The 27,743-nt window shown below is 47.9% G+C and overlaps 2 protein-coding genes across 8 annotated transcripts; one reads left to right on the top strand and one right to left on the bottom strand.

Annotated features, from left to right (window-relative positions):
• Positions 1 to 11,803: 11,803 nt before the first annotated feature.
• On the bottom strand, positions 11,804 to 15,249 carry LOC123022371 (translation initiation factor IF-2-like). Its single transcript, XM_044428064.1, has 3 exons — positions 14,812 to 15,249; positions 13,272 to 13,422; positions 11,804 to 12,666 (listed from the first exon to the last, which is right to left on the bottom strand). Exons 1-3 carry the CDS (start codon positions 15,247 to 15,249, stop codon positions 11,804 to 11,806), a joined length of 1,452 nt encoding a protein of 483 aa, XP_044283999.1.
• LOC123022202 (AKT interacting protein) lies at positions 11,848 to 27,598 on the top strand. Of its 7 annotated transcripts, none has more exons than XR_006414495.1 (11): positions 12,177 to 12,295; positions 17,854 to 17,970; positions 18,426 to 18,622; positions 20,461 to 20,525; positions 20,615 to 20,715; positions 22,325 to 22,413; positions 22,506 to 22,604; positions 22,999 to 23,106; positions 24,309 to 24,369; positions 25,601 to 25,761; positions 26,515 to 26,584. XR_006414495.1 is itself a non-coding variant. In XM_044427749.1 (10 exons), the coding sequence occupies exons 2-10, from the start codon at positions 17,929 to 17,931 to the stop codon at positions 26,620 to 26,622; spliced, it is 873 nt and encodes a 290-aa protein (XP_044283684.1). In that variant the 5' UTR covers positions 11,848 to 11,865; positions 17,854 to 17,928; the 3' UTR covers positions 26,623 to 27,598. The 7 variants fall into 7 exon arrangements, 5 of the variants coding, with proteins under 5 accessions (XP_044283684.1, XP_044283683.1, XP_044283686.1 ...); XR_006414494.1 differs by having other exon boundaries at positions 26,512 to 26,576; XM_044427749.1 differs by lacking the exons at positions 12,177 to 12,295; positions 25,601 to 25,761 and adding an exon at positions 11,848 to 11,865 and having other exon boundaries at positions 26,512 to 27,598.
• Positions 27,599 to 27,743: the final 145 nt, after the last annotated feature.

Raw genomic sequence — 27,743 nt, 5'->3', positions numbered from 1 at the left:
TTGGAATTCAGATGAAATGCCACCGTGCCAAACCTCCTGCGCGGGCCCCCCTCCCCGGCCCACTCCTCCGTCGCCTCCCTCCCATCCGGCATCGGTGGCAAATGACACGAATTAATATGCATCATATTTCTTTCCCTTTTATTTACTCAGTAAGGTTTGCCGAAGCAACTTTATCAAGAGTAACATTATCAAGAGCTTTCGGGCAAGCGACTTTATCATATTCACATTCGTGTCTGCTCGGCAGTTGTCACTGCCAATCAAACCGCAATAAGACGCAGATGATTTGCTCATTTGGTTTAATAAAATCCCCCTGCTTATTTGGAGTGCAGTCATTATGCCGCATAATTGCTGCCCTGGCGAGGTGAAAGGCAGCCCGTTGCCTGGGGGATGAGGAGAATCTCACTATATGAAGGCGTTGTTTCTGTGCCTCTGTCTCTCCCTAGTCACTCATATCCCTAAAATTAATATTGCATTTGAATCTGCTCTTGCAATTCCAATGCAGGCTCGCATTACTGCTTATTTGGATGTGAAGTCGTTTATTTTTAGTTTCGATGGCAAGGCTGTCAGGCTCAATTGCATCGGGGAGACGGCATGCAATTTTTAACTGCCATTTAAAACCCAGTTCCAGAAAGCCAGGAATATGAAAAGAATCCGGCGGAAAGTTAACCGGCTGGAAAGGAGCTGAGCCAGAGTGCTAGTTTTTGGGGAAACAAGCCTCCGTGTTGTTGCTTTGTGTGTGAAGCCGCACCGCTTGCTGTCCTCCATCGATACGTTGATCAGCCGGCTGGCCAGCCAGCTCCGTGGAAGAAAGCAGCGGCTGCAAAACAGGACTTCAAAGTTAGCTTCAGTTTGGAGTGGTGTCTGACTCAACATCAGCTTACATGCTGTGCCCAACCTGAACCTAAACTTGCAGTTGGGATGGTAGTGATTTCGCTGTTATGTTTGGACTGACAAAGCACCGGTTGGGACATCGCTCTGCGCTTAAACGGGTATTGTTCAGGGTAAGATTCAGGGGTACTCAGAAAAGTCCAGAAATGAAAGGCTTCTTTGGGATGCTAATCACAGTCTGGAATCTAAACCCAGCTTAGTGCAAAATTGGTTTGGCGTTGAATTAAGCTTGACTACTGATTGGGAAGTAAAATTAGCATCCGCAAGATGGCTGGAGCGCTGCTTGACTTCACTCCCAAAAGATTTGTTATCAGCAGAATGCCAAATTCATGGTGTGAATTTCCCAGAGTCCAACATGCTCCGACATCCCCACCTGACAGTAGGAGTTGCCCTGCAATAGTTCAGCTACCCCTTTTGGGACCCTGGGCTTCATATTTCTACGGGGAGGGGAACTTTAGCTGGCCACGTGTGTTACTTGGGTTGCAAACACGCAATTATCGTGCCACTGCCCCCAGCATCCCCTGCTTGGCACCTGCTTCTCCATTCCTAAGGCTAGGACAGCAAAAAGGCTTTTTTCCAACCCTGATAAAAAAACAAATACTTGCAGCATCTGCAGTTCAACTCATTTAAACCGTAGCATGCGCACGAACAAGATGGGAGTTTTCTTCTGCTAGGCTGTTTTTAAGCACCTTTCTTTTGGGGGAAAAGCTGCTATTGTGTTGTAGAAAAGATAATATATTTTGAAAGCAGCCAACCCAGGGCGAAGCGAAGCGAAGCAGAGCAAACCGAGCCAACCCGAAACGAGACGAATTGAGCCGAGCCGAACAAAACAAGCCATGTTACTGCCCTGTGACTGTTTCCCTAATGCTTTAAAAAAAAATAGCGTGGATGCTGCAGCAATGAGCACCGGCTGCAGCAGCCCCCTCACTGGCACAGTTGGGGGGTCCTTTGGGGCACTCCTGGCCCTGCCCCAGTCCTGCTGCCGGACGCATGTGAGCCTCACTGGCTCACGATGACGCGGCTTGTGCCCACTTGAGCGCACGAGGGAGTATCTTACAGGGGGCTTTTGAGGAGCCGGCCCAGCCACATGGTCTGGGTGGTGAGGGTGGCGTGACCTGGAGCCCTTCGCTGAAGGACCACGGTGCGTTGCAGGAGGCTGTGGTCCCCAAGCCGGCTGGGAGTGCACTGAGCCACTGCAGTCGGCATGCAAGACCCACAGGTCGGGCCGCTCTGGCAAACGCCCCCATGACTGCGCTGCTCCAGGGCACCCCACGCACAGCTTCCCCGAGGCTGGTCCACCAACTGCAACCGGTGCAGAATGCGGGGATTCAGCTGTGCCCGCGCACCTTTGCTCGGAGAGGTATGCTGGCTGGCTGCATGGGAGCATCCTGGGTCCAGGGGGACTTTCTGGACATTTTGGGACTTAAACACACTGGGCCAGCCCCCCTGAATGAGCACCTTGCCCCATACCTGTCTGCCCACTCGCTAATATCGCTTCTAAAAACTGGATTTGCAGACATACCGGGGATAGAGCTGCCCGGAGACTTTTTTAGTAACTGGAATGGCATACAAAAACCTTAAATAAATAAAGTCTCTTGTAAACACACACGTGCAGCAGCTAAAAACAAAGAACAGGTCCTTTTTGGTCTTTAATATCCTTGGCTCTCTGCACAGTCATGCAAATCCGATCGATAGACAAAATCACCGATGATCAAATGACTGATGTTTTTTAACTGGGTTAAGTAGGAATGTTGGACAGAATTTCTTCAAAGGGCTTGCTTGCTTGCTTGCTTGCTTGCTTGCTTGCTTGCTTGCTTGCTTGCTCTCTCTCTCTCTCTCTCTCTCTCTCTCTCACACACACACACACACACACACACACACACCTGCATGCAAGCCCCTTGAAATGCATGAGATCTTTGTACAAACTTCGTCACAGTGGCAGCAGCCCACAACATGCGGTACCCTTCGTGTTTTCTCGAAGGGAACTCTTCTGCTGGTTTATCAAATCTTCATGCACTCCTTCTGCATAACACTGACTGACTGCCTTGGGCAATATAACCTTTTTTGCCCGTTCTGATTAGCAATAGGATGTCTGCCAAGGGGGAAATGAATATTAAAGTCTCTATAAAAAGTTCAGACTGTACCCTCTGTTTTTACAAGGCAGCAAAGATGGCCTTTTTGCATAACGGTTGTGTTTTCTTCTCATTTTCAACAGGACCACCAACTGATTAAAGATCTCTTTGTCTATTAATCCTGTGAGTTTCAACAGCTGAACTGGGGGACTGAATGGGCACATTTCTACTTATGGAAAAACAATGGCAACAGAAATTAAAATGGGCCACAGTTTGGCACCAAGGAGCACAGACAAACCAGTGCGTAGCTTTTGGGCAGTGCTTTATGATCCAGAGGCAAGGGGTAGGTGCTCCTTCTAAGTCACCCTTTGCTTTGTGAGGACCTGAACTGAAAATGATTTAAAACATCAACATAAAAAACTGTTGCCTGTATTTCTGGTGGAAGCTTGAGTTAAGTAATCTCACCAATTTATGGGCAAAATGTGCTTTTTTAATGGAGAATATTTTTCAGGCCCCTTGCCGTGGAACCATGAGTGCTGGCCTAGCATGAGGTTGTATTCAGCATTAACCTTCCTTAGAATAGATGTACTGAAATTACTGGGACTCAAGATAGACTAGCATTACTTATTATTAAATTTATGTACCGCCTTTTATTCTTCTAAGGAACCCAAGGCAGGTTGCAAGTTTCTCCTCCTCTCCAGGCTTGAGAGGTAGTTTAGGCTGGGTGAGTGACTGCCCTAATCTTCCTGTCCGCTTCCTGGCTGAGCGGGGACTAGAACCAGCTCCCCAGGTCCCAAGTCCAGCATGTCAAACTTCCTCTCACTGGGTAGAGCCACTGGTCTCACACCCAGCGTCCATCTTTGGCAGATTTACCCCTTAAGAATGACTAAGGTCTGAAAGCTGAAACCATTTATTAGATGGTGCACTAGGGAAATCACCAAATTGACAGAATATAAATTGACGTAGGTAGCTATGTAAATTGGCCTACAAGCTCAGCACAGTCCCCCTCAGAGGTTCTTATAGGATCTGGATGGTAAAGCAAGCCAGTCAGTGTCTGTTGCGCCCTCTCTAGCGTCTAAACGATCACAGTGATGAGGTCCCAGGGAGCCAGGAAAAGTAACTTTCCTGGTGCAGCTGGCTCCTTCCTCCAGGGACTTTGGGCACCCTGGAAAGCACCTTCAGCATGTCCACCACATTTGCAGCGCAAGAGGTTGTGGGGTTTACACACTCCAAGCAGTATGACATCCACGGTGTGGACTTGGGTCCTTGGAGAATCCCATTTCCAAACTCCCTGCAGCCTAGGAGGCCACTGGATGTCTTCTGTTCCTGTCCTCCTGCTTCCACCAAGTAAACTGGGGGGAAGGGAAGACAGAGCAATTTGGGGTTTCCCAGTTTATGGGCAGAGAACCTGGGTGGGGAGTCCTTTGACCCAGCGTGGCTTCACGCAACAGCCCTCCCCAGCCTGGCCCTCCGGACGGTTTGGAGCTCAGCTCCCCTCGGCATGGAGGACGGGCAGGAAGTTCGGAGCTGGAGAAGCTGCCGGCGGAGGTGTCGGCCGATGGGCTTTCAAGGCTTGCTCAAGCTGCTGCAGCAACCCTGGGAGCAGGTCATGCAGACCCCACGCCCACTTCTGGAGACAGCATCCTTCAGATCAGGCTCCTGCAGTGCAATCCTTCACTCGAGGGCCAGGGGATGAGCTCGAACTGTTGCAGGTTTTGCCACCACTTCGTCTGGTCTTTCTTGTTTCTTTCAGCACAGCTAAGAATGATGCACAAGGTCTTTCAATGGAAGGGAAAGGGACTGTCAGTCTGGAGACACCCAAGGGTGGAGCTACTTTTCAACAAATGTGCAAACATTCCTGCAGCAACGCTTCATTTCTCCGCATCTTATTTGGAATAAGCGTCCCTCAGCACCATTTGAAGCAACATGCCTGGGGATTGGGCATCAAACCGCTTTGAAGGTATTTTGAACTGAAATCTCATTAATTGACCTAGATTTTTTTAAATGGCTGCTCCATTGGTATTTTCAACCAACCTGGTTTTGCTTCGCCCACACCCGTGTCCTGCATGTCCCTCCACAGTCCATCATGATTCTTCCTTGGTATTTGGAGCTTTGATCGGGGAAATGATTTTAATTTTCCTAATGCCGTCTCCCCACCCGCCCCCATCTATCAACGGCTTACAAACCCGTTCGATATGTCACCACACTGGGGAGCTAATAAAAAGATGAAAGCCAGCTAGTGACTGTTGTGTAAAAGTCTGCTCTCTACGCAAGTTAACACAAACTTTTCAGAGGAAGATTTTAAAAGTTGCATTATGTCTGATCATCTCCAAAATTATGTTGGCGTTTTATTTTCCGGCAAGCAAATTAATTTTCACTTGGAACACAGGTTTAAATTGGTTTCCAGACTGGTGGAGACCCATCACACAGCAGAATCCCAGCTACACATGAAAGTCGGTAATTATTTTATAGAAGCGGTTGATCAAAGGTTGTTTACAGGGCTGTGTTTTCTGATTTGCCTGGTTTCTAGCTAATCGTCATACCGTAATGCAGGTGGCGGAATCGGCATGTTGATTCTACATGTTAAACCAATTGGTCTAGGACTGGCTGCCTTAATGGAAGCCGAGGGCCAAGTTCCGTGTCAGAGAAGCTCTCGGGGGCAAAATTCAGGGGCTAAATTCCATGCAAAAAGGGCTGGACACCCCTCCCCACCAAAACCAAAACTGTTTTAGCTTAAGGCTTTTGCTGCTAGTAAATAAGCCCTAGGAGAGGTATTTCAGTCTCTTAGAGTAGTGAAAAAATGGTGCAATAGCGAGGAAACCACACACACACAGTGGTTGGGAAAAGGGGGCAGTGCCCTGATGGAGGGGCAGATGTTGACCCCAAATCCCCAGTTTTGCACCTGCTCTAAGCTCAGATTCCTCGCATCTGCTCTCATTTGCAGCTGCAGTCTTACACACGGGAGAAAAATCCAAAATCCATATTGCTGTAATTTGGTTATCAGGTGGATTCTGAGGCTGTGGGATATTGAGCCGGCTCTTGGGTTCTCCTCATCAAGAGGGATTGTAAACCAAACACATACAGGGAATGTAGTTCAACACACAGCTGGTTTGTGCGGGGTGCGGATTCTGGTCAGACAGAATCCTCTAGGTAAAGAGGAGACTGACTCCTATTACCCGTGGCTGACGCAGAGGGCAGGGTTGTGTTCTTTCTGCTTTTAAGAAACAATAAGTCCTTATAAAATTTCTGGATTGGAGATGGTGGGAAACTAACTTCTCTGGCACTGTTACCTCTTCATAGGAAAAAATGCCACATCCAAAGCACCCCTGTATCTGGCTGCATTGACCTGGTAGCATCTCTCATGCCAACTCTTATCTTGTAGAAAAGAAACCCATGTGAGGAAAGAGGAAAGAGATACCTTGAAGAAAGATGCATCTAGAACTGTATTTTTGCATCACAGTAAGTTTTGATACCTTGCACTGCCATTGCTCGTTTACGTATGTATTATTTTAAAATATATTATTTATTAGCCATATAGTTATGTAGAACCTCCAGCATCTGAGGCAGTATATCTCAGAGTATGGCTGCAGGGGAACAAACATCAGAGGGAGGCTAATCTTCCGATTCCAGCTGGGGACTACAGGGAGCAGAATCCTGCACTGAATAGACTTCTGGCCCACCCCCTTCTTATGTTCTGATATTGGGACTGAATCGGTTCCCAGCTCCAGATTTCAGTCAGAAATTCCTGCCACCAGAACGTTTGCTGCTACATGGTGCCAATTTAAAAACAGCTCAATGGCACCACCTAGTGGCGCTTTGGATTTCCAGCAGAACAGCACGCCACGTTTGCATATAGAACCCTAGAATAGTAGAGCTGGAGGGGGCCATGAAGGCCATCGGGTCCAGCCCCCTGCTGTTGCAGGACACCAGCTTATACCATCCCACTCAGATGGCTGTCAATTTTCTTTTTGAATGTCTTCGGTGTGGGAGAGCCACCCACCTCTCCAGGCAGCTGGTTCCACTGCCGTGTTGCTCTGCCAGTGAGGAAGCTTTTCCTGATGTCCAGCCTGAATCTGGGTTTTCACAACTTGAACTGATTCTTCCATGTTCTACACTCTGGCACCAGCAAGACGAGAGCTTGACCTTCCTCTTTGCATCATTTCAGGCAGGCTGGGATGAACTGGAATTCCCTTCCTTTCTAGCAATATTGTAACTATAGAAATGCATTTCATAACCTGAACTTTAAAAATCATAAATCAAGTGGGGGTTGTTACTGCTACATTAGTAAAGCCAGTCTGGTATGGTAGTTAAGAATGCGGGACTCCCGTGATCTGGGTTCTAGACCCTGCTCAGCTGTGGAGGAAACGGAGAGATGTTGGGCCAGTCACAGACTCTCTGCCGAGCCTCCCTCACAGGGTTCTTGTTGTGGGGATAAGATGGAGGAGGAGAATGATGTAAACCACTTCGAGTTTGTAAAGAAACAGGTGGGATATAAATATAAATATAAATGGATTGGATATAAATCCAATCGATCTAATAAATAAAAGTGTGAAGGCAAGTCTGTGGATCAAGTGAAAACACTCATGCAAGCTAATGATGGTCAGTCAGCAGGGAACCAGAGATTCAGCATTGTTCACGGGGTCAATGTTCCTCTTGACACTAAAACAACCCCATGCCTGCCCGGCGGGGATGTGTCAGAAAGTCCCAGTTGGCCCAACGGTTTCTAGAAATGCCTTCATTTCTAAAGGGGGGCCTTGACTGGAAAAGTGGGGGAGGAAACGGGATGGAATACACTGGACTAAGTCGTGGCTGACAGTGTGAGCAAGACATTGAAGAGAAATAGCTCTGCACAGCAACTCCTCTCAAAAGTCCCACTATTTTGCTTGTTGGCTTGCAGATGCGTATAGAATTCATGCTACAACACAGATGGCTTTGCCACATCCAAAGCAACCCCAAATCTGGTGGTATCAACCTGGTAGCATCACCCATTCCTACTCTTACCTTGTAGAAAGGAAACCCATGAGAAGAAAAAGATACCTTGAAGAAAGATACAACTGGAACGGTGTTTTTGCATCACAGTCAATATTTGGTCCAGGTTTGCAATTGTTTATGCATTTATTTTAAAAGATACTATTTATTATGACAGTCCTCTGATTAAAGAACTCGAAGGTTGCACCATCAGTCTGAGTTTATAGATCATTTTATAAAGATGGCTCCAAGTTAGTGTTTTAATCATAGAGCTCTCAGATTGAGGATGTGTATTTATTATTATTACTACTGCTGCTATCATGCCAGTGAATAAATCTAAGTTGATGAGTTGTATACACTTTACAGAAAAATCCAATACACATGGATTAAATAGGAGTAAGTCCCAGAGAAGAGAGTGGAACTTACTTCTGGGTGAGTAGACATGAGTCATAACAGGGATTATCTTATAAAAGGCATTCCCCTGATAAGAGTGAAGGAAGATTACTTCTTTTGGGATGATGCTTAGCATCTGCAGTTTTTATATGTACTTATATTAAAAATGGTAATTTGGGGAGGTAAGAAAAAATCTGAGGAACTTTTTGGTCAATAAAGCATTAAATAATCATAGTCCAACCAATTAAATGTAGCAGCTGTAAAATATCTAGCTTTTTCATATCAGTATTTATACATTAATCAAAATATCATGCATCAATTTGTCAGCAGCAATGCCGACACTACCAAAATGTGAAAACAGCAGAAAGTTTTAAATATAAATGTCTAATGCTTGTTCTATATGATGCCAGACGTCACTCCTTGTGGAAGAGCCCTAAAGGAGACTTTTGGGCAAAAGGTAAACTGAGACACCCTGGAAGTTTGTAATTTTTGCATAATTTGCAGTGCATTGGCTTTGAATCTCAACAGCTGAACAATATCAAGTCAAGTTGTGGGTGAAAAAAAATACCAGCTAGGATCTTGTGCTAACCGTGGTCTCAGTGAGAAGGAGGTGAGTCCAGGGGCCACATGGGGAATTTTGCGGAATATTTCTCGTAATGTTATGCTCATCAGGCATCCGAGATTGGTTGTGGATCTCTGTGGAGGGCACATTCATGGGTAGTAGAAATCTTGTGGTATTTTCTGTGGCAAATTTACAAAACTGTGATATATTGACTGGGAAAGCGCTGTCCCAGATTTCCTGCTTGGATCACACTCCCTGCAATTCTTCCTCACTCATGTGGTGACTTTGAAGTAACATCCTGGGTCCGTCGCACCATTTTTGGTAGCTGCCCGGATGTTGTCAAGGATCTCAGAGGTTCTGGACTGCCAGTTCCCTTTGAGTTTATCTTTAATCTGCTAATTTTATCTTTATGAGAAGAATCTATGTAAATTCCACTACTAGAAGTATCGTTCCTGTGTGCCACTGTGCATTGCTTGAAATGAAATGGAGCTGATGCAGCAGGAGCAACACCCTAACCCTGAAGTATGTATTTATGTAAGCATTTTTAGGTGAACAGAGGTAAGGATGGTAAAAAGGTAAAGGTTTCCCCTTGACATTACGTCCGGTCATGCCTGACTCTAGGGGGTGGTGCTCATCTCCGTTTCCTGGCCGAGGGAGCCAGCGTTTGTCCACAGACAGTCTCCGTGGTCGTGTGGCCGGCATGACTAAACACCAAAGTGCACGGAACGCTGTTACCTGCCCACCGAAGTAGTACCTTTTTATCTCCTTGCATTTGCAGGGTTTCGAACTGCAAGGTTGGCAGGAGCTGGGACGGAGCAGCAGGAACTCACCCCATGGTGCAGATTCGAACTGGCGACCTTCTGATCAACCAGCGCAGCAGTTTAAACCACTGCACCACCTGGAGCCCCTAAGGATGGTATTTCCTCGTTTTTAATTATTTCCACATCTATGGGAGACTGGGCACTGGTATGAGTACCAGAAATATACTAGAATGGGGCAAGAGTTGTGCAAGCCCCTACAAACTCCAATAGCTCAAAGACCCTCCCCACCCCTTGACCCCTATTCCCTTTCTGCCTCCTTTTAGCAAGTTTTCACCTGCCGGCCCCTATTTGGCTTCCTTCAGAGCTTATTCTCTTTGCAAGCCTCACGTGCATCAAGCAAATGGCAACTGTGATGAGAAAGAAAGTGAGGTGTGATCACAGTTAGTGCCAACTCTGACGGGCATGCAGCATCCACCGAAGGTGCCTGGCCTTCAGAAGCCTGGAGCTGGGCTGGGGGAGGAATCAGCCTGAGAATTGTGGGTTGAATTCTGCACAGAAGCGGCGACGGAGAAACAGCAGGAAAATTCCTAGTTTCTTCCTCTGGAAGGGGAACGGTTTGTCTTGAGAGCATAGTTGCAACGCTTGCAAGGCTAACTTCTCAATCACGTGTTGGGAAAATTTGGGTAAATCCTGTCTGAAAAGCATTACTTTTGTGTGTGCTTTTGAATTGTGGGATCAAATCCTGTACTCCTTCTCAAAACCAAGCTGTCACTGTTTAAAATGGCATTCCCCGCTCCTTTCTCTCACCTTTAGCTGTAAGCTACAGCACACAGGCCATTTAGTCCAAATTTACATTGTATACCTTCACAATGATTAGTCATTGTTGGAATTCAGTTTACAAGGAAGTATCTTTTGCTAGCCCAGAGGCTCCATGTGCCCTGGCCAATTCAGAATGTCTAGAGTCTAGATAAGAGTCTTATTTATTTTTATTTATTTATTTAAAAATTTCTATGCCGCCCCATTCGCCGAAGCCTCAGGGTGGCTTACAAAAAAAAAAAAAAACTTATCTTGAGCTTATCATGCGTAGTTTCTCAGTAGCTTGAATGTACATGTCTAAACAGACCTGGAGATGGGTTCAAGCTACTGAACTAAAGTGTCAATACAGGCAATTAGAAATATTGTAATCTCATTGTTACTGTAAAGGACTGATATTCCTTTATCTGTTCTGTATGTGATGATCTCAGAATCTTATTGTAATCTCTGCATTCTGTCATCAATTGCCCTGTACCTGTGCACCTATAAATGCCCTGTAATGGTATTGAAGCTTTGCAGCAAAGTTCAGCTCTGCCTGCCTGGTAATGCAGCATGCATTATCATGAGTACCGTGGGAACCTTGGGGTAATACAATAAAGCCTCAGATGGTCTGGACGCTTGAGCTTTCCCACGAACCCGAGTTTTATTTCCTCTTCTCAAATTGAGATTCCAAGATTCTGACACACGCAGCACCAGCACATCTAATTTTATGAGCAGGGCACGCATCAATAAAATAGTGGATCAAGCCGATCTCCATTTCAGGAAGCCTATGCAAGGATTTCCTTGCACTGATTCCATACAAATGAATGCGGAATATATATATATATATATATTATTCATATTTATATTTCATATTTATTCCCAGTATTTTTATTATACATTTCACTGGGGGATTACAGGAAGTTAAAAACAGCGAGATTTGCCTTAATTCTTATTCTAGTTAATCCTTTAAAAACAGCAATAGTGATTCGTGAGTATTCCTGCTATTATCGCTGCTATTTGTGTTAACAGCAGACTGTGAATCGTAATCGACGGATGAGTAGCGGCTCGTGCTCGAGCCAAGCGCGGACGAAGGGCGTCCCCACGAGCAACGCGCCTCTGACTCGTGTGAAGCGACTCGCGCAGTCCCGGGACCGTCTCTTCTCCTGCCCTTTCCTGGCGGGGCTTCACGGCGCCTTCGAGGCGCCGCCCCACCAATCAGCCACGCTCTCCTCCCCAACGGACCGCCTCTATTGGTAGTCCGGGCGTCCTCGATTGGCCGCGCCGCGCCGCCCATCTTCTCGAGCCGCTCCTGCTTCACAGAGGGCGGCGCCGCCGTCCAATCCGGATTCCCGAGCTGGGCGTCGTCAGGCCCCGCCCCGTAGCAACAGGCGAGGCCTCCGCGTTGCTTCCTCGGGGGCACCGAGAGGTGAGTGCGGGCGTCGCACGCAAACACAAACAAAAGCTGGCAGGAGGAGGGGCGTGGCTTGTGATTGGCCGCGCCGCGGGCCAATGGCGGCGCGCGGCCTCTGCCGGATATCCACCTCTCGGGAGCTGGTCAGATGCGGGCGGTCGGGGGAGCGGCGCGGCGGCGGCGGCGGCGGCGGCACGGCCGAGCAGGGTGAGCTCTGCGGCGGCGGGCGCGCGCCTCCTGGGCCCGGGGGCGCGCGCAGCAGAAGGCCGGCGGGGTGCGCATGCGTGGCGTCGGGTTGGCCCTCGCGACGGTGGCCGAGGAGGGCCACACTTCCCTCCCCCCGCCGTTCTCTCGCGGAGCTCGGCGGCGTCCGGCGGCGCTGGCAGCCCGGCCTAGGCTGGAGGGCGGCGGCGGGCGCGGGAGGCTCTCGGCCGCGCGGCGGCAGGTGCGCCGGGCAGCGGGCTTGCGGGGCGGAGCCGCGGCGGGCCGGTCCGTGCGGGAGGGCGAGGGAGCCGGGCGCCCAAGAGGCTCCGGGGCGCAGGCGGCGGGGAGCGCGGGCCCCCCCGGGGCTGCCGAGAACGGCTCGGGCCGGCCGCAGCTGGACAGGCAGGTATGCGGCGGGTCGAGCCGGCTCCCCCTCCCTGGCCGGAGGGGCGAGCCTGCCCCGCTGGGCTGCACCTCCAGAGGCGCGGGGACGCCTCCTCGCCGCGGTGCCCCGCCTTTGTGCCTGCAGCCGGACAGGCCGATGTTCAGCAGGCCAAGCTTTTTCGCTAGGGAAGGCTTCCCCGGCTGAACAGCCGCTTGCCAAAATGCCGGCTTGCAGGAGCAGCAAAGGCTTCTTAACAGAAAAAAGGGTGGCTAGTCTTTCTACTAGCCCTGCTCGGGAGGCTTCTAGCCAGTGGTTTGTCAGGCAGGAGTTCAACAGATGAAGCTCTCTCCCATCTTATTAGGTTCTTGGGGTGGGGAGAGCTTGACCTCCTGAGCTGCTTCAGCTGGTCACACCATTTTATAGCAATGTTTATTTGTACCCTGTGTTTTTCCAGCGACAAAATCAAGATGGCTTATGTAATCTTCTTCATTCTCGTACGCTGCTGGGGCAAAGGTGCTACTCTTGCTTAGGTTTGCTATTTCAGGAAGCGAATCGTGGCTGCCCTGGGACTTGTCAAGATGAGGTTCCAAGGCATGGCATTTGAAAAGCTGAAGTGAAGCACTCTGTTTGTGATGGCCCGTTATGCTTTTAAAAGGATGCAAGTCCAGCTAGGATAGCTTTGACTTGTTGAGATGCTGACTTGAGGGCATCTGTGCTGCTTTTAAAGGGGGTAAGCCAGTGCTCCTCCTGCTCCGGAGCCCTTAAACCAGCAGTTTGACAGACATTCCTCTGGGGAAGCATTCTGCCTCTGTATCCTCCTTTTGGGAAATACCTAAGCGCACAGGGGTTGGGTCAGTACCACGCAAACAGGTGACAAATCCAGAGGAAGGCTGGATGGCAGAAAAGACGGCTGCTTCAAACAGAGCCGGGTGCGGATAGTGTGTTTCCTGAGAAGCTGGTACAGCGGCATAAACTGGGCTTCTCTGGAATCCAAAGGAGCAGGTGGCAAGTATGGCAGGAACAGAAGCTGGGAGAACGATGCAAGAGGCGCTCTTTTGCTGTTGCTGTTTTTGTTTTAAAAAGGAGCTCTGTTTAGAGGGTGCAGTGTGCTCAGTTGGGGTGAGCGAAGGATAGGGCCCACATCAGGCTTTCCGCGAACCTCTTGCCTCCAGCTGGGAGGCTGCTCTTTCAGCCAGAAAGTAGCGCATTGGTGTTGGGGCTGCTGGATATAAGGGGGTGTTGAGCAAACAATAGGCACCATTGTTGGGATGTGTGAGTCTTGCCCTAAGTGCAAGGAAAAGAGAGTTCACTGCTGGCTAAAGGGGTCAGTAGTGAAGCAGGTTTAGCTGTGAGCTGGGCTGCCATATGGCTGGTTGAGCAGGCTGTAGGGGGAAAGGTAGGGTGGGGATGCCAAAGGCTCACATTATGAGGTCCGTTGGGGTTTGCTGAAAGGCCTGCGTCTGTGCTGCTTTCTTGCCACCACGCTCTCTTGCCTTTGGTGTCCTCTCCCTCAGAGAGGGGCCGCCAAGCTCCTGGTGGATTCCAGCTGGGCCACAGGGCCAAACAGAAGCCCCAGGAAAGCCTCGTCCGATGGTCTGATGACCTCAGTGACGACGCAGGCAGATCGAAAGAGAACACGCTCCCTCAAGTTCCTTGCCAGTGCAGCTTCCCTGAGCCCCCGAATGCCGGTTGCTGGGGCGCAGACTGGCTGAATGACGAGACTCGGTTGTATTGGTGCTGTCGAATTCCACTGAGGTGACTTGCGTTGTCAGGTTGGTCTTAGACTGGTGTCAATGGGCTTTTAACATGGAGACTGCCATGGGAGATGAGGCGGCACAACTTCCTGTGACCCAGTTCTGCTTATATTTTCTACAGCAATGAGGAGCTCACTTGACTTGGTATAGGCCTTTTATTTTTTTATTTTTGAAGATAGAAGAATAAATATTTCTGGAGTCTGGTATGTGAAGGAAATTGCTATTGGAAGTTGTTATGAGATGTTAAGGTAAAGGTGTGCCAAAATTTTCTTGCATCCGAGCTGGTAGACAAGTCTAACCTGTTGCCATTTCTCAACTGGCCTATTTTTATGTTCCATGCTTGTCAGCTGAGCTCATTTCTCCTGAAGACATAGGCTATATATGATACTGGCATAAAGTATGTATAAACTCAGGAGAGAGAGATGCAAAGCCAAATGAGGGGCCATTGGGTGAAAATCAGGGTTACAAGGAACCGAATAATGACTCTTTGGTGGAGGATCAAAGGGGGCCAGGGATATGTGGGCTTCTGAGCAGTAAGTCTTACCAGGAGGTTGCACGACAGTTCCTGAAAGAAGCAGGATGCAGGCTGCATCCTCTTCTCAGTTGGAAGGGCTGCACGTGCTCCGAGCTCGCTGCTCCAACAGCCTCAGTTCGCCGGGTTTTGGAGGGCCCAGTCTGGAGAGACACGCTCTGCCAGTGAGCCTGCCTTCCCATCACGCTTCTCAGCAGGTGCTCTTGCCAGTCCTCCTTCCTCAACTGCTGCTCCTGCCGCTTGCCTGGAGCTGCGGGGGCAGCGGGTGCGGAATCCCTGCGCCCCCCACTCCCCACCGCTGTGTCAGCCAGAGCAAGAGGCCCGTGAGCGACAGGCCGCAAGGGAGAGCGGGGCCAGGGGCTCTCTTCCGTGGGCCTTGCAGGTGGCGGGCTTTGGGCAGGTGCCTGGCCTTGCCGCTTCCGTGGGGCTGGTCCTGATCCGACGCCTGGGTGAAATAGCACCTGGGTGTTGTGTGGTCCAAGCCGGGAAGGGACACGTTGCTCCACAAATGTTTGAGCAGTCATGCCGACCTTCTCATGGGCAGTTTAGCGGTGGAGGATCAGGTTAGGTTACAGGGAAGCGCTTTTCCACCGCAGCAGGGCCAAGCCCTTTGAAATGCAGTTGCATAGTCCCACTTGCCTAAGAATAATCAAGTAGAAGCTTAGCAGGAGTCTTGGAAGTTTCTGCAAAGTCGTTATCTAAGTAAGCGAGCTCTCTAAATTGGTGGGTTCTGTTGCTGAATTTTTCTCCTTGCATCTGGAAGATGTGACAGTAAGCTGAAGGCAGAATATGTGGCCAGAGATCAAATATTGCCTTACAGGTATTGCTTGCTTTAAGAGCAGTTGGTTTCACATCCAGGTTGTAGACATTCCACTTCTGTGATACAGCCAGAGATTACCTGCTTCTGAGTCCAAGATCATTGACTTAGGTTGCATTCCTTCTTTCTGCAGGATCACAGGCACATTAATACGCTCATTCCCTCTGGTACCTAGACAAGGGTTACGAATAAACACATCTACCCTCACTTGGCTACAGTATTCCCTATATATTGTTACACTGGAAAGGCACTGTATAAACTCAGATCTTCATGCACTTTGTATCTTTGTATTAGCTGGGAGTTGGTTCTGTTTCATCTTACCCGACTTTCTCCTTAAGGTGTTCTGGACTAGCTTTCAGCTTTCCTGACCCTTGGCCACACTGACTGGGGAGAAAGTCCAGCATACGGAGGCATTAGGCTGGGATTAGGGCTTTCCCAGGAAACAGGATGGCGCACCTACGTATGAGCCACTCCAGTCCAATTTATGTGCCGGTCTTCATGGAGAGTGTTAAGCATTGTCATGACAGGGGCAAGCCTTTCCCATAGCGGGGACCTCGGGGAAGCGCTCTTACTTGGGTATTAGGTTAGGGTTAATGACACGTGAATTGGAAGGGTAGCGTGGCTTTCAAGAAAGGCATGGACAAAGTGCCACTAGTGCTTGGTGACCTTCCTGAAGTGGCTGGCCAGTGCCAGCTTCTAGCTCAGTGTGGGAAACATAACAGTAACGGGTGCAATGACTAGGTTTGCATGAAGAACAAATGCTTTCCAGTGTCAGCGGTGATGGCCCACGGATGGGAGGCATCGCATGATCTCTGCACAATTTGCATTCAAATTGGGGTTCTGAGGGGTTTCTCTTCTAAGTATACTTGTGAATTAAAGGTGGTGAAGATTACTGTAAAAATTGCCTGAAGCAGAGGCAGGAGACATTAGATTCAGCTATAGAAACCTCACCTTCCTGATACTATATTAGAAGGGCTGTAATATCTACAGTGTGTATACCTTCTACGACGGGATGCCATGAATTTCTTGAAACTAAAAGGAAGATCTATAAATGTGTAACACAGAGGAAGAATATAGGCTTATAGTAAGGTGAAACTCTTAGGTTTATGCCATGCCTCTGAGGTCCAAGTTGTTATTTAACAAAATTATCATGGTAAAGTGAGCGGGTTTGCACAATAGTATAATATATGCCAGTGCAGTTGAGGGGTTAAGAGCACTGGCCTGTGACTCAGGCAGTCTGGGTTTTAATCCCCTCTTGGCACTGCCTCTCAGCCCAACCTACTTCACAGGGCTGTTGTTGTCGATGCAATCGAGAGCAGGAGGAGAATGATATAAGCTGCTTTGCATTCTTTAAAAAGAAAACGGCAGGATATAAATCTAATGCATGAACAAGTAAAATATGGGTTTTTCCCAGAGTCATGGAGTCATTTTCTATACAGCTTGCTTAGCTTTAAGCGTTTTATCTTGATGGTAAAAATACATGTTGCGATCACAATGTGGGATTCCTAAGTCCACGCTATAATGTTTCCGCGGAGTGTTTGCTGGAGACAATCACTAGTCTGAAAGGGAGTATTTTAAGCCCCCTGCACCTGCTAATCTTGCCTATCTGTGCTGCTCTTCTAGGCCATCTGCAAATAATTCCCTCTCCCCTCATGTTCCGAAAGCAGAAATAAGCCCCGGGAAGAGCGGCAGCCCTTCCTCCTTCCATTGTCTGCCAATCCTCTTTTGCAAGTCCCAGCCCTGCATTTTTGTCCTGTCTACAGGGCTTGGAAATGTGCTTCTGCTAGCAAGGTATATAGTGAGAAGCCAGATGAGGGCATTACACCCATAGTCCATAAATCTTATAAATGTGGCTTACTCGGAGGAAAGTGTTGAAGAATTAAATGCTTAAAATGCGTCAGGACATGCGGTGGGTTGGGGTGGGTAGGTGCGCCATTGCTCAGGGGGCAGTGGGAAAATGCAGACTCCTTGTTGGGTGAGCTTTGCTGCTTGTGTTTGCATAGCTTAAGGAGGGCGGTTGCTTAGGATTTGGATCCTGGAAATGCTTGCTCATGGTCTTCCTGTTTTGAATGACGGAGAGTGAGAAGCTGCTTGATCGGCTTAAGTAAAACACCGCAGCTTAAAAGGTCTGTTGAGTGAACATGGGAGCATGCTGGTCTCTCCAGAAAGAACAGTGAGGCATACAGGGCCCATCAAAAAGTTATTCACCTGGTATAAAGTGTGTAGCTGGGTATTGTCTCTTCATAGTGAGGTAGAATGGCCATTACGCTGGAAGGATCCTGAGTTGGTAACTTCCCTTCTGTTCTTCTAGGATAAAAAGTAGCCCCGGAAAGCGGACGTTGGGGAGACACAGCAGATTTACCACCCTCTACTTGGAACACACGTTATGAACCCTTTTTGGAGCATGTCTACAAATTCTACACGCAAGGTGGAGTATGACTGACTGGGAAGGCAAATTATAAAAATAAATGCTAAGCGTTTTGTGCCACATCCCACCCCTTCCTTTCGCTTTGTGCTTTAACGTTCTGAGCGATAACTTTGGTGTGGATTAAAAATGGTATTATGGAATCAAAGGCACAATTAGAATGCAAGGATACTCAAGGTAATGCTTTAATGGATGGCCACCCATCTGACTGATAAATGCCTTTGTAGTTGCTGTATCATCCAACTATTAATCATCACTGCCTGTCCTGAGAGTGTTTCTGTTCCTTTTGTCAATGCCGTTTGCATTCCTTCTCCCAGTCCACAACACGTGTCTATAAATCTGCCAGTCTGAGGGCAACACTTCATGCTGGAGGGGTGACTATGAATGAATTGTACTGTTGTTCACAGAGTGCAGCTAAAATGCAATTTGCTCTTTCCTGTTCTGCATTTTTTGAACAGAGACCTGAAACAGAAGACAAGGCTCTGGTTGGTGAGCTGAAGAACAGTCCTCCACGCACGGCTCCAAAGAAGCAGCTGCCTTCTATTCCCAAAAATGCTGTGCCAATGACCAAACCAACTTCTCCCGCCCAGTCTACAAATGGGACACATGCCTCCTACGGGCCTTTCTACTTGGAGTACTCCCTCCTGGCTGAATTGTATGTGTGCTTCTGGTCTATCTAGAACTGTGCTGTTTCTCTGTGCAGTTGTTTCTTTACTGTTTGCGTTTCCAGAGAATGGTCTGTTCTTGGAGGATCAGCCAAGTCTGGCTTTGTATGCTGCATTCACCTCTGTAGTAGTGAGCCTGGGCAGTTGGAAGGGCACCCCTTTGAGCTGGCAGAAGACGTATATAACATTATTTGGAGAAATAAGGAACAAACGTTTCAAATTGCGCTTCGAAACATTGCTACAGAGAAGTGATGGATCAGCCGTTAGTCTTAGTAGCTCTGTGAGGGTTCCATTCCATTCTTCAGGATTCAGAGAGAAGCGAGTCTGTTGCCTGTATCAGGGGGAGGGGAGGGAAAGAGACCTGTTGTGGCATAACCAAAGAATTGTACCTGCGGTGAGACTGCATTGCTGCAAAGACGGGGCTGTGCAGAGAGTGTTTGGCTTAGCTCCCAGTGGCTCCCAGTTGGTTTGATGGGGTGCAGACTAAAGCTAGGATATCATTCATGGAGGGCAAAAGCGGACTGTGATGGTAGGTGTCCCTTTATGGTGCTGTTGGAAAATTATGTATGGTTGTATACAAAGCACCTGCCAAGGCACGATCCCCTTCCACTGCCTAGCAGCATGTCACAACTGGTACTTCATTAGCGAAATTAATGCAAAGATAGCTGTGCTGGCAGGAGTACTTGAATAGGCCGCTAAGGATGGATGGGGTGACTTTCGCTTTGCCAGTCTTAAAACTGAATGTGAGCTGGGCTGTCCCCAAGTTCCTGGGCAGGTTGCAGAATTGCCAGGGAAACTCCGTTAAACAGGAAGTCAGTCAGTTTGGTAAATACCAGTCCCTTTCTCATGTGGCTGTGGAAATCTCTCCTGGCGCAGAAAATGGGTGTGGGACATCGGCACTCGTCAGTGTTGGATTGCTGCACACGATGCGGCTTCGTTGTGGGGACCCAGCTGGTGCTATCTCGTTGGCTGGCTTTGTCTGGTTTGAACGGGCCAGTACGCGTCAGCTAATCAAAGCATATTTATGAGCGCTTATTTGAGGGAGGCTGCTTTGGCAAAATGCCGCCTGTGCTGATTGTTGTGCTTTCATGGGAGGGCTGGGTAAAATTCCATCAATTGATGCTGCCAGCTGAGAACACAACTCCCTCTTGTTCTCACAGCTACCAGTTCTCAGCAAGGATGTTCTGGGTGTCCACGTCTAGGACTGCAGTAGGATTATGTTATGGGTTCCAAAGAGTGAACAATAATAATCAGAAAATATTTAAGCCACCCTCAAACATAGACTGTTGGCCCTCTGTTTACAGGGTCAAGAGAAGAGCACAAACAGGTGAATGTATTTCTTGGGCTTCTCCGTTACTGTGTTTCTCCTCTAGCTTGTTCCACACTGCCACCAGTGGGATTAGAAAGCCAACCTTCTCTCTGCTTGTGAGAAAAAGCTTGGGCTACCAGGAAGCTTTCTGTGCAGAACAAATGGCTGGAAGCAAGATCCTGTGCCTAAGGGAGTAGCCTTGCAGAGACACCATTGTTACTTTGCTTTTTTTCATGATGGAATTCAAGGTGGCACCTGTATGATCCCTGGGCAGTGTCCAGGACCTGCTCTGCCTCAGCAGTGTGGCGGCAGTGTTGTTTAAAGCTGCATTGTGTGGCTTTAAACACCATATCCGTGGTTAGACAGGAAAATCCCCAGCATTCCAGCCACAAAACAGTCTCCAGTAAAATAAAACTTTAGTTACTGTTAAAGTGAAACGACTTCCTGAAAAGCAGCGATATTCACTTGCTCTAGGTGTCCTTTGCATGCCACTGACTGAGCAAGCTTCCTTTCTTGCAGTACGTTGGTTGTGAAGCAGAAGCTGCCAGGAGTCTACATACAACCTTCTTATCAATCGGCTTTAAGTGAGTTTGCAAGTTCCGATTTTCTTTCTGAGTGTTGAATGAGCCACCCTTCCTGTTGCACCTGCTCATCCTCCTCCTTTTATTTGTAGTGTGGTTTGGAGTAATATTCATAAGACACGGTCTGTACCAGGATGGTGTGTTTAAATTTACGGTGTATATCCCTGACAACTACCCGGATGGTGACTGCCCGGTAAGTATCAGTGGGTTAACATCTCCAACACTTGGTATCAGTGTCATACCTGAGTGGTTATTAGACGTTACTGTGCTTTAGCCTGCTCTTCAAAGGTTCCCAAAGCAGTTTGCACATCGTCAATAAAACAAAACGATACGTTCTTGCAATCTAATAGCACAACACAAACTAAAGAGGACGGAGGAAGGAGGAAAAGAACATGTAAGAGTTCAGTTTTTACATTTGCTTGGTAGTTTTCATAATGACCAGTCAGAAGCTGGAAGTTCAGGGAGGAGGAAAAAGCCTGGTGAAACAGAGCAGGTGCAATTTTTATGGGGCATGTGATAATTCTGTCCAGGAAGGAATTCACTCAAATTGACAGTTGCATGTTTGGATCACTTTTAAAACATTTGGGAGTGTTGCACTCTCTTTTATAGTCCTTGAACTTTTTTTTCAGGTAGGTCAGTATTATCTGCATATGGCTGCTGTGGGAGCTCGAGCGGAGAAGCAGTGGCTAGCCCAAGGCCGCCTAGTGAATCAGTGCCGGAGATGAAATCCGAGCCGTGATTCTCTTTGTCAGAGTTTTATTCTCCGAACCTTTCTGAGAGGACTCAAGCTCTCAGTCAGCGTCAGAGGAGGATTTTTTGCAGTCCCAGCTACTTGTAGAAAAGTGAGATAATTTTAGATGTAGATGTTATTGTAACACCTGCTTTTTACTTTAGCTGTGCTCTCAGTGTATATGAGAATGAAATGAGAAAGCTGCATTTGCTCTGTACAGCTATGAACTTATTTTTCCCCGAGATCTGTTCTGAAAATCTGTCTCCCTGGAGCAAGTAGCAGAACATTCTTGTTTACCACTTCAGTTTCCTCTCTTGCCTCTGGCAGACCTCCAAAGGCGAGGTCCAGCCAGGCTGAGACATTTGATGGCAATGGGCAGAGAAGCTTTGGGCGAGACCCCTTTAGCAGTAAGTCTTTCAGTGCAAAGGAACTTACTGAAACCTTTGAAGAAAACTATCAAAAGAGAACTTAAATTGCTTTAAAGTATTTAAGACTGTATTGGCCAGCATTTCATTGACAGCTGCAGCCAAGTTGTACATACTTTGTTTGATATCCTCCTTCCTTTGTGTTTATATAATTGTTTGAGCTTGGCTTGACAAAAAGAGCTCTCAACAAAGTGGAGTTTGTGCAGAGTGGAAAGGATTGGGTCGTGTATCTGGTGCTGGGGAGGCAAATGGGGAAGCTACTGGTGCATCTTCAGGAAGAAACTTGTTGCTGGAACACACGGAGCTTGGCCTTTGGCCAGGTCTGCAGAATGACTGCAGTCAAGTCTCATGGCAGCAGGATGCGTAAGCGGCCCGTTCCCATCGACAGATGAGGGTCACAGTCCAGCACATCTGAAGGACACCAAGTCCTTCCTAGGCCGCCGCTGTGGAACATGATTTGGAGCTTATTGAGCAGGCGTGGACTCTGTCCTATAAGAAAATCTCTAACCAGACTGAGCAGCACTTGCAATTAGGAAGCGGGGGCTTCCCCGGTGGCGGCAGGCAGGCAGGCAGGCTATGCCTTGGTGGCTGATCTGTAGAGGATGGCACCTGCTGGGCTTTTCAGTTTCCTCTCCCTTCCTTCTCAGCGCTTGGTCTTTGATCTGCCTATCTTCCACCCGCTCGTCGATCCTGGCTCAGGCGAACTGGACGTAAAACGAGCATTTGCCAAGTGGAGGTCAGTGTAATAGAAGTTAAACTGGACTCAGCGCTTCCATTGAGATGCTGTGTTCGGGGTGCTGGTGATGCTTTCTTGTGCTTCTCCTAAAGGCGAAACCATAACCACATATGGCAAATACTGATGTACGCGCGCAGAGTCTTCTACAAGATCGACACAACCAGTCCTTTGAATCCTGAAGCTGCTGTCTTGTAAGTTTGTTTGGAGGCATAGAAAGCCTTGCATCCTCCAGGTCTTCTCGACCCTTTTATTTGAGGGGAACGGATATGTTATGGGAATATTATGGAAACAATATGGGAACATGTGGTGGGAATTTCTCTCTTTTCCTGTTATGGAACGCTTGCATTTCAGCCTGAAGGCACATTGTCTGGTCCCTTAAACGATTTTAAACTTTGCCTTGTGCTCAGACCGACTCTGAGTATTTTTCCCTGCCATCAAAAGACACAAAGCATTTCCTGTGAGAAAAGATTGCTCAGAAATCTGGGTGGGGGTGGGGGCTATTTTTTATGTGCTTTGACACAATGCCATTATTGCTTCAGATGGAACCCTGAGCTGCATTTTTCTCGGTTTCTTTCTTCTTCGTAGATACGAAAAGGATATTCAGCTTTTCAAGAGTAAGGTAGTTGACAGTGTTAAGTTATGCAGCAGTCACTTATTTGATCCACCAAAAATAGAGGATCCCTATGCAATAAGGTAGGTAGCTGCAATACCATTCTGGCATGCCATGTTTTGCAATGTCTCCTCGAGTGCTTCTCCTAGAAATGACTGCAGACACGCTTTAATTCCAGGATTGAATCCTCTCTCAAATTAAGGTTGAGGCGCTGTCTTTACAGGCCAGCGGGTGGGCAGGCCGTAGGCTTACTCTGGCAGTTTTTGTGGTTGCTGCTGCCCCATATCCCTACCATTGCCATGGATAGCAGAAAAGCACCTGTGTTTTCCCTTTGAAGGGGGCTGCAGTATTCCAGACTTCGCAATTGAATTTGGCCTGCCAGGTTCTCTAGTTCATGATATGCCCTTCTGCTGAGCTCACCCCCCTCCTTTCCTCATACTGCTGATGGTTTCCCAGTTGTTATGCAGTTTTCTCCTCAGTTTGAAGTAGTAAAATAGCTCACCAAAAGCTTTAAAGTATGTTGGTATTTTTGGCACGGCCTCTTTTGCCGTCCATTTCAGAGAACTTCTCCGAAATTGAATTATGACTGTAGGCCAAAAAGTTCTACATCACAGCTTTAAAACAAGGCGACTTGCTTTCAATCTGGACTGCACTCTTGGAATCCTCCCTGCATGTGTTTTTATTTGAAAACCAGCTGTGCTCCCAGCATGCCTTGTTCCCAGAGAAATGTAGAGTTTGGCCGCTGCCATGCCAAAGGCAGAGGCAGGGATGTGGTGTCAAGATGGGGCTTGCGGTGGTGGGAAGTGTTCCCCCAGACGTGCCAAAGTCGCCAGCCCCTTTTGCAGTCTTGCTTCCAGCTTGGATCTTGTGCTCCCACACGTTCCCTTGATCTTTCAGCCAGGCCAGCTCTGCAAAAGCACCTTGTTCTGCAGAGGTGGTTTTGGTCTCATCCATTTAGCTTACGTGCGGACCCTTTGAACGTGCTGCAGCCAACTAAATCAGCAGATGATCTGTGGGGCGAAGAACCATTTAACCATGGTTTTATTGCTCATGGTTTTTGATTCATTCTCAATACTGCATATTCACCGAGTCCTGTAGATATACGTAGGGCACAAACCTATGAATATTTAGAGCAAAAACAAAGTGGGAGCTGTAGGGCTTCTGTCTAAGAAGGCATTAGGACGGCACCCTTAGCTGTCATTCTCCATCTGCCTTGTATTGCTGTGCGCCTCTTAAATCCAACTCCAGCTTTAATTCTGGCTTACATTCGGCTTACGTTTTGCAGCTTTTCTCCCTGGAATCCAGCTATACACGATGAAGCCAGAGAAAAGATGCTGACTCAAAAGGTAAGAGGGATCTGGGTTGTTATTGTAGGGTTCTGAATGGAGATGAGAAAAATACCGGGTGGAAAGCAGTCTTGTCCTGAAGCATGCAGGGCTAGAACGGGGAGAAGCCGTTTCAACCAGAAATTACTGAGAACAAAGTCATTTGTATAGCATTGCTGTTGAAGCGAGAGAGGGGAGTTACCTACTTAGGTTGCTGCAGGGTGTCTCCCCGCCATCAGCTACACACACACACTGCAAATAATGGAAGTATTGTGTTGGTTTGTCAATTGAAACTTGGCACCCCTAGGGGTGTGCAAAGACATTAAATTCATTTAAATATGTCCATATGGTTGAAGCCTACAGTAACATCTCCAGCCACTAGAGGCAGACTTCCTTAACCCTATTGGTGTCCAGCTTCGACAGCTGTCTAAGTTTACTTGCAAGCTGTGCAAAGCCTAATTTGTTCATATCCACCTCTCTGCAAGTATCTTGTGAATTTCAGAAAGCACAAACCGACCACAATTTTGATCCCCCATTAACTAGCACTAGCTTTGCTAATCTCACTGTAGGCTAAAATCTAAACAGTTAGCCATTTCACAATTCTGCCGTGTTCAGGCTATTGAAGGAGGCATTCGTGAACACATTTCCTTTGACGCCTGGTTCTTACGATTACTCTTGGCTCAGAAACTTGGGCTGACATGCCCAACTTCTCCTGGTCCACAGGGCTGCAACATAGATGCTCAAGGGCACAAGCCTGCCAAGCGAGCTGGAGACTTGTCCTCTTGCAAGAGGAGTGGGGGAGACACTCTGTGCCTCCCCGTTCCACCTTCTCCTTAGATGGCCCTTTTGACAGCCTTTCAGAGAGGTAGGGAAGGAGTCTGGTGTGCACCAGGATACCTTGCATCCTGGCTGCTTCATTTTTTTCCCCTGCTTTCACTGGAATATTTCCTTTAAGCCATACCCCTGAGGTGCTTTCCTGACCTTGGAGAGCAGCCAGAAAGGTTCTTTCCATGTGGGGTGGGAGAGAGGGGCCACAGCTGGGAATGAGGGGCTGTAGGATTATTCCCCCCAGCAAGTGTTCTACGGTTGCTTGCAAGTGAGTCATCCTTCTGATGGTTAGAACTCGGTGGTATATTTGGGAGAATGTTGAAGTCAGGGTAGCTAGTTTCTCTCTCCCTTCACCCCCATGTCTTCTCAAATAGGCTCATCCACCAGTCTCGAGAGTATTAACATTCTTGTTTATCATTGCTAGGCTTTTATGTATGTCTTTAGAGCTCTGGGATTCTCTCTGGGGCTGGTAGGGTGTTCTTATTCCCCAAAGCCCTCAGCAGAGTTGCTTCCGCCCTAAAAGGCTGGACTCTACTCACCTATTCAGACTGGTGGATGAACATATTGTGACCAGACCATGTTCAGGTAAGAACTGAGACTGCTGTCCTTCTGGCAGGGTATCTGAGCTGCATGTGGATTTTGTTTCTTAGCTGATGCCTGTAGTAATGCATTGGTTAACAGAGCTGTGACCCTTCAACATCCTTTCTTTTTATTCTGCTGTAGCTAACTGATTTGCCGAGGTCAGTCATAATGGGTATAGTAAAAGCAGAAAAGCTGAAGAGGTGGGTAGCTGGTTCCTGTCTCTGAAAGAGAGAGGAGCCTAGCAGCCCAGAAGTTTGGGGGCTTCCCCATCGGCCCCAGTATGTATGGATGTAGTAGACAAGGGATCAATCTTGCTGTTGCCAGTTTTTATGCCTGTTTGTGGCACTGTTGATTCTGAGGGATTGGGAACCGCTGCTCTGTTTACCTCCAGACATTCTTCCGTTAGTTCCCAGCAAGAACCAACAAGAGGCAGCCACGCCAGCCTCAGGCGCAGGAACGCCACGCAGGAGAGCTGTGCGCCAGGTCATAGCCCTTTCAAATTTTTATCCCGCCTTTTAAATTTTAGCGTTCCGCTAGGGATGCAGGGAATTCCTATGCAGAGAACGCCTGAAAAATATGCCACCGAGAACTACATCTTCCTGGAACCAGCAGTAGGTTGGATGGTGAAAGTTCACCGCTTTCCTGGGATGTGTTCCTAGGCAAGGAAGTGTGGGAGACGGCTTGCAAAACAGCTGAGTGGACCAAGTATGTACCAGGCAATGCTCTTTAATTCTGGGATTTTTTTCTTCCTAGAAGAAGGCAGAGGAACAGCAGTCCAAAAGCATGCAGGTGTCTGGGCTCTCATGGGTGAAGCCTGGTTCTGTTCAGCCCTTCAGCAAAGAGGAAAAGACTCTGCCCACTTAAGCGCCTGCGGATGCTGATGCACTCAACACTTTCTACAAGAGGGAATGTAACAGAGCCAAACAGCCAAGCCGTGGTTTTCCTTCTTGACTTTGGATTAGTAGAGTAAACGCTAGCAATGACTCAAGTAAACCTGCTCCGTAGGATTGCTTGGACTCATCTTGGTATTTTACACATGTCTTTTAACTGCAGCCTGCAGGTTGGAAGTAGTTCTTAACAAGGCTGGACTCTTGCTAGCCAAGTCCGTTGTGGGTGGGTAATACCGCAGGGTTCTACTACGACCCGAGGTTCTTATTGGGTTACTTTTAAAGCTTTTTTTTAAGGTAAAGGGCAGGCAGGAAAAACTCGTTCCAGAGGTAAGCTGTGTTTATGTAAACTAATATAGCAGAGTAAAATACTATATTTAAAACTTTTAAATGCATTGGTTTCTATTGTAAATACACTAGGATATGGAATTTGTAAATACTTGGTTCTTATTCCTTCTAGCCCTTTTAGGGGCAGAAAGGCTGAGATGGGCATGTATGATGGTTGCATCTAATCGCCCCCCCCCCCCCCAAGTTGTTGTCACTAAAGGCTGCTCCTGGTATGACTTGCCCACACTCTTTGGACCTTGCACCCTAATTGCCTGCAAGTATCACACAGGAGAAAGATCAGACTGACATTTTTTTCGTTACTGAGGCGCACGACTGGCAGAGCTCAAAAGATTGTCATGAAAAGACATATGTAACCTTTCTTCATGATGTTTGTATGCATCTTAAACCAGTGGCCTTAAGGTGTGTGGGCGTAATATCAGCGGCAGCCTGGAGTTGCACATTGGTCAGCAGAGCAGGGCCGTCTGACCAGTAGATCCAAGCTCCTAATGCTGTAGAGTTCTTGGTGAAATAGAGGGGTGTGTGGTCGGCCGCTGCCGTGATCACGCATGACTAATGTGCAGTTGGTGGCATCTTAAAAGAATAAAAGACCAGTCATGGAAAAAACACGTGTTGTGTTGCTTTTTCTTGGAAGTATTCACCTGCTGAAGAAAGTTAAGTACTTCGGTGTTGGAGCACTCTTTTGGGAAACTCACAAGGTAAGAGAGAGATTCCAGGTTGTAAAGACAACAATGTGTAAATATGCTCTGAACT

Source organism: Varanus komodoensis, unplaced genomic scaffold (assembly GCF_004798865.1).
Source record: "Varanus komodoensis strain SLA01 unplaced genomic scaffold, ASM479886v1 scaffold19, whole genome shotgun sequence".
NCBI classification, from domain to species: Eukaryota; Metazoa; Chordata; class Lepidosauria; order Squamata; family Varanidae; genus Varanus; species Varanus komodoensis.
Note: the sequence above shows the minus strand (reverse complement) of the source record. Positions and strands in the feature narration are given on the sequence as shown.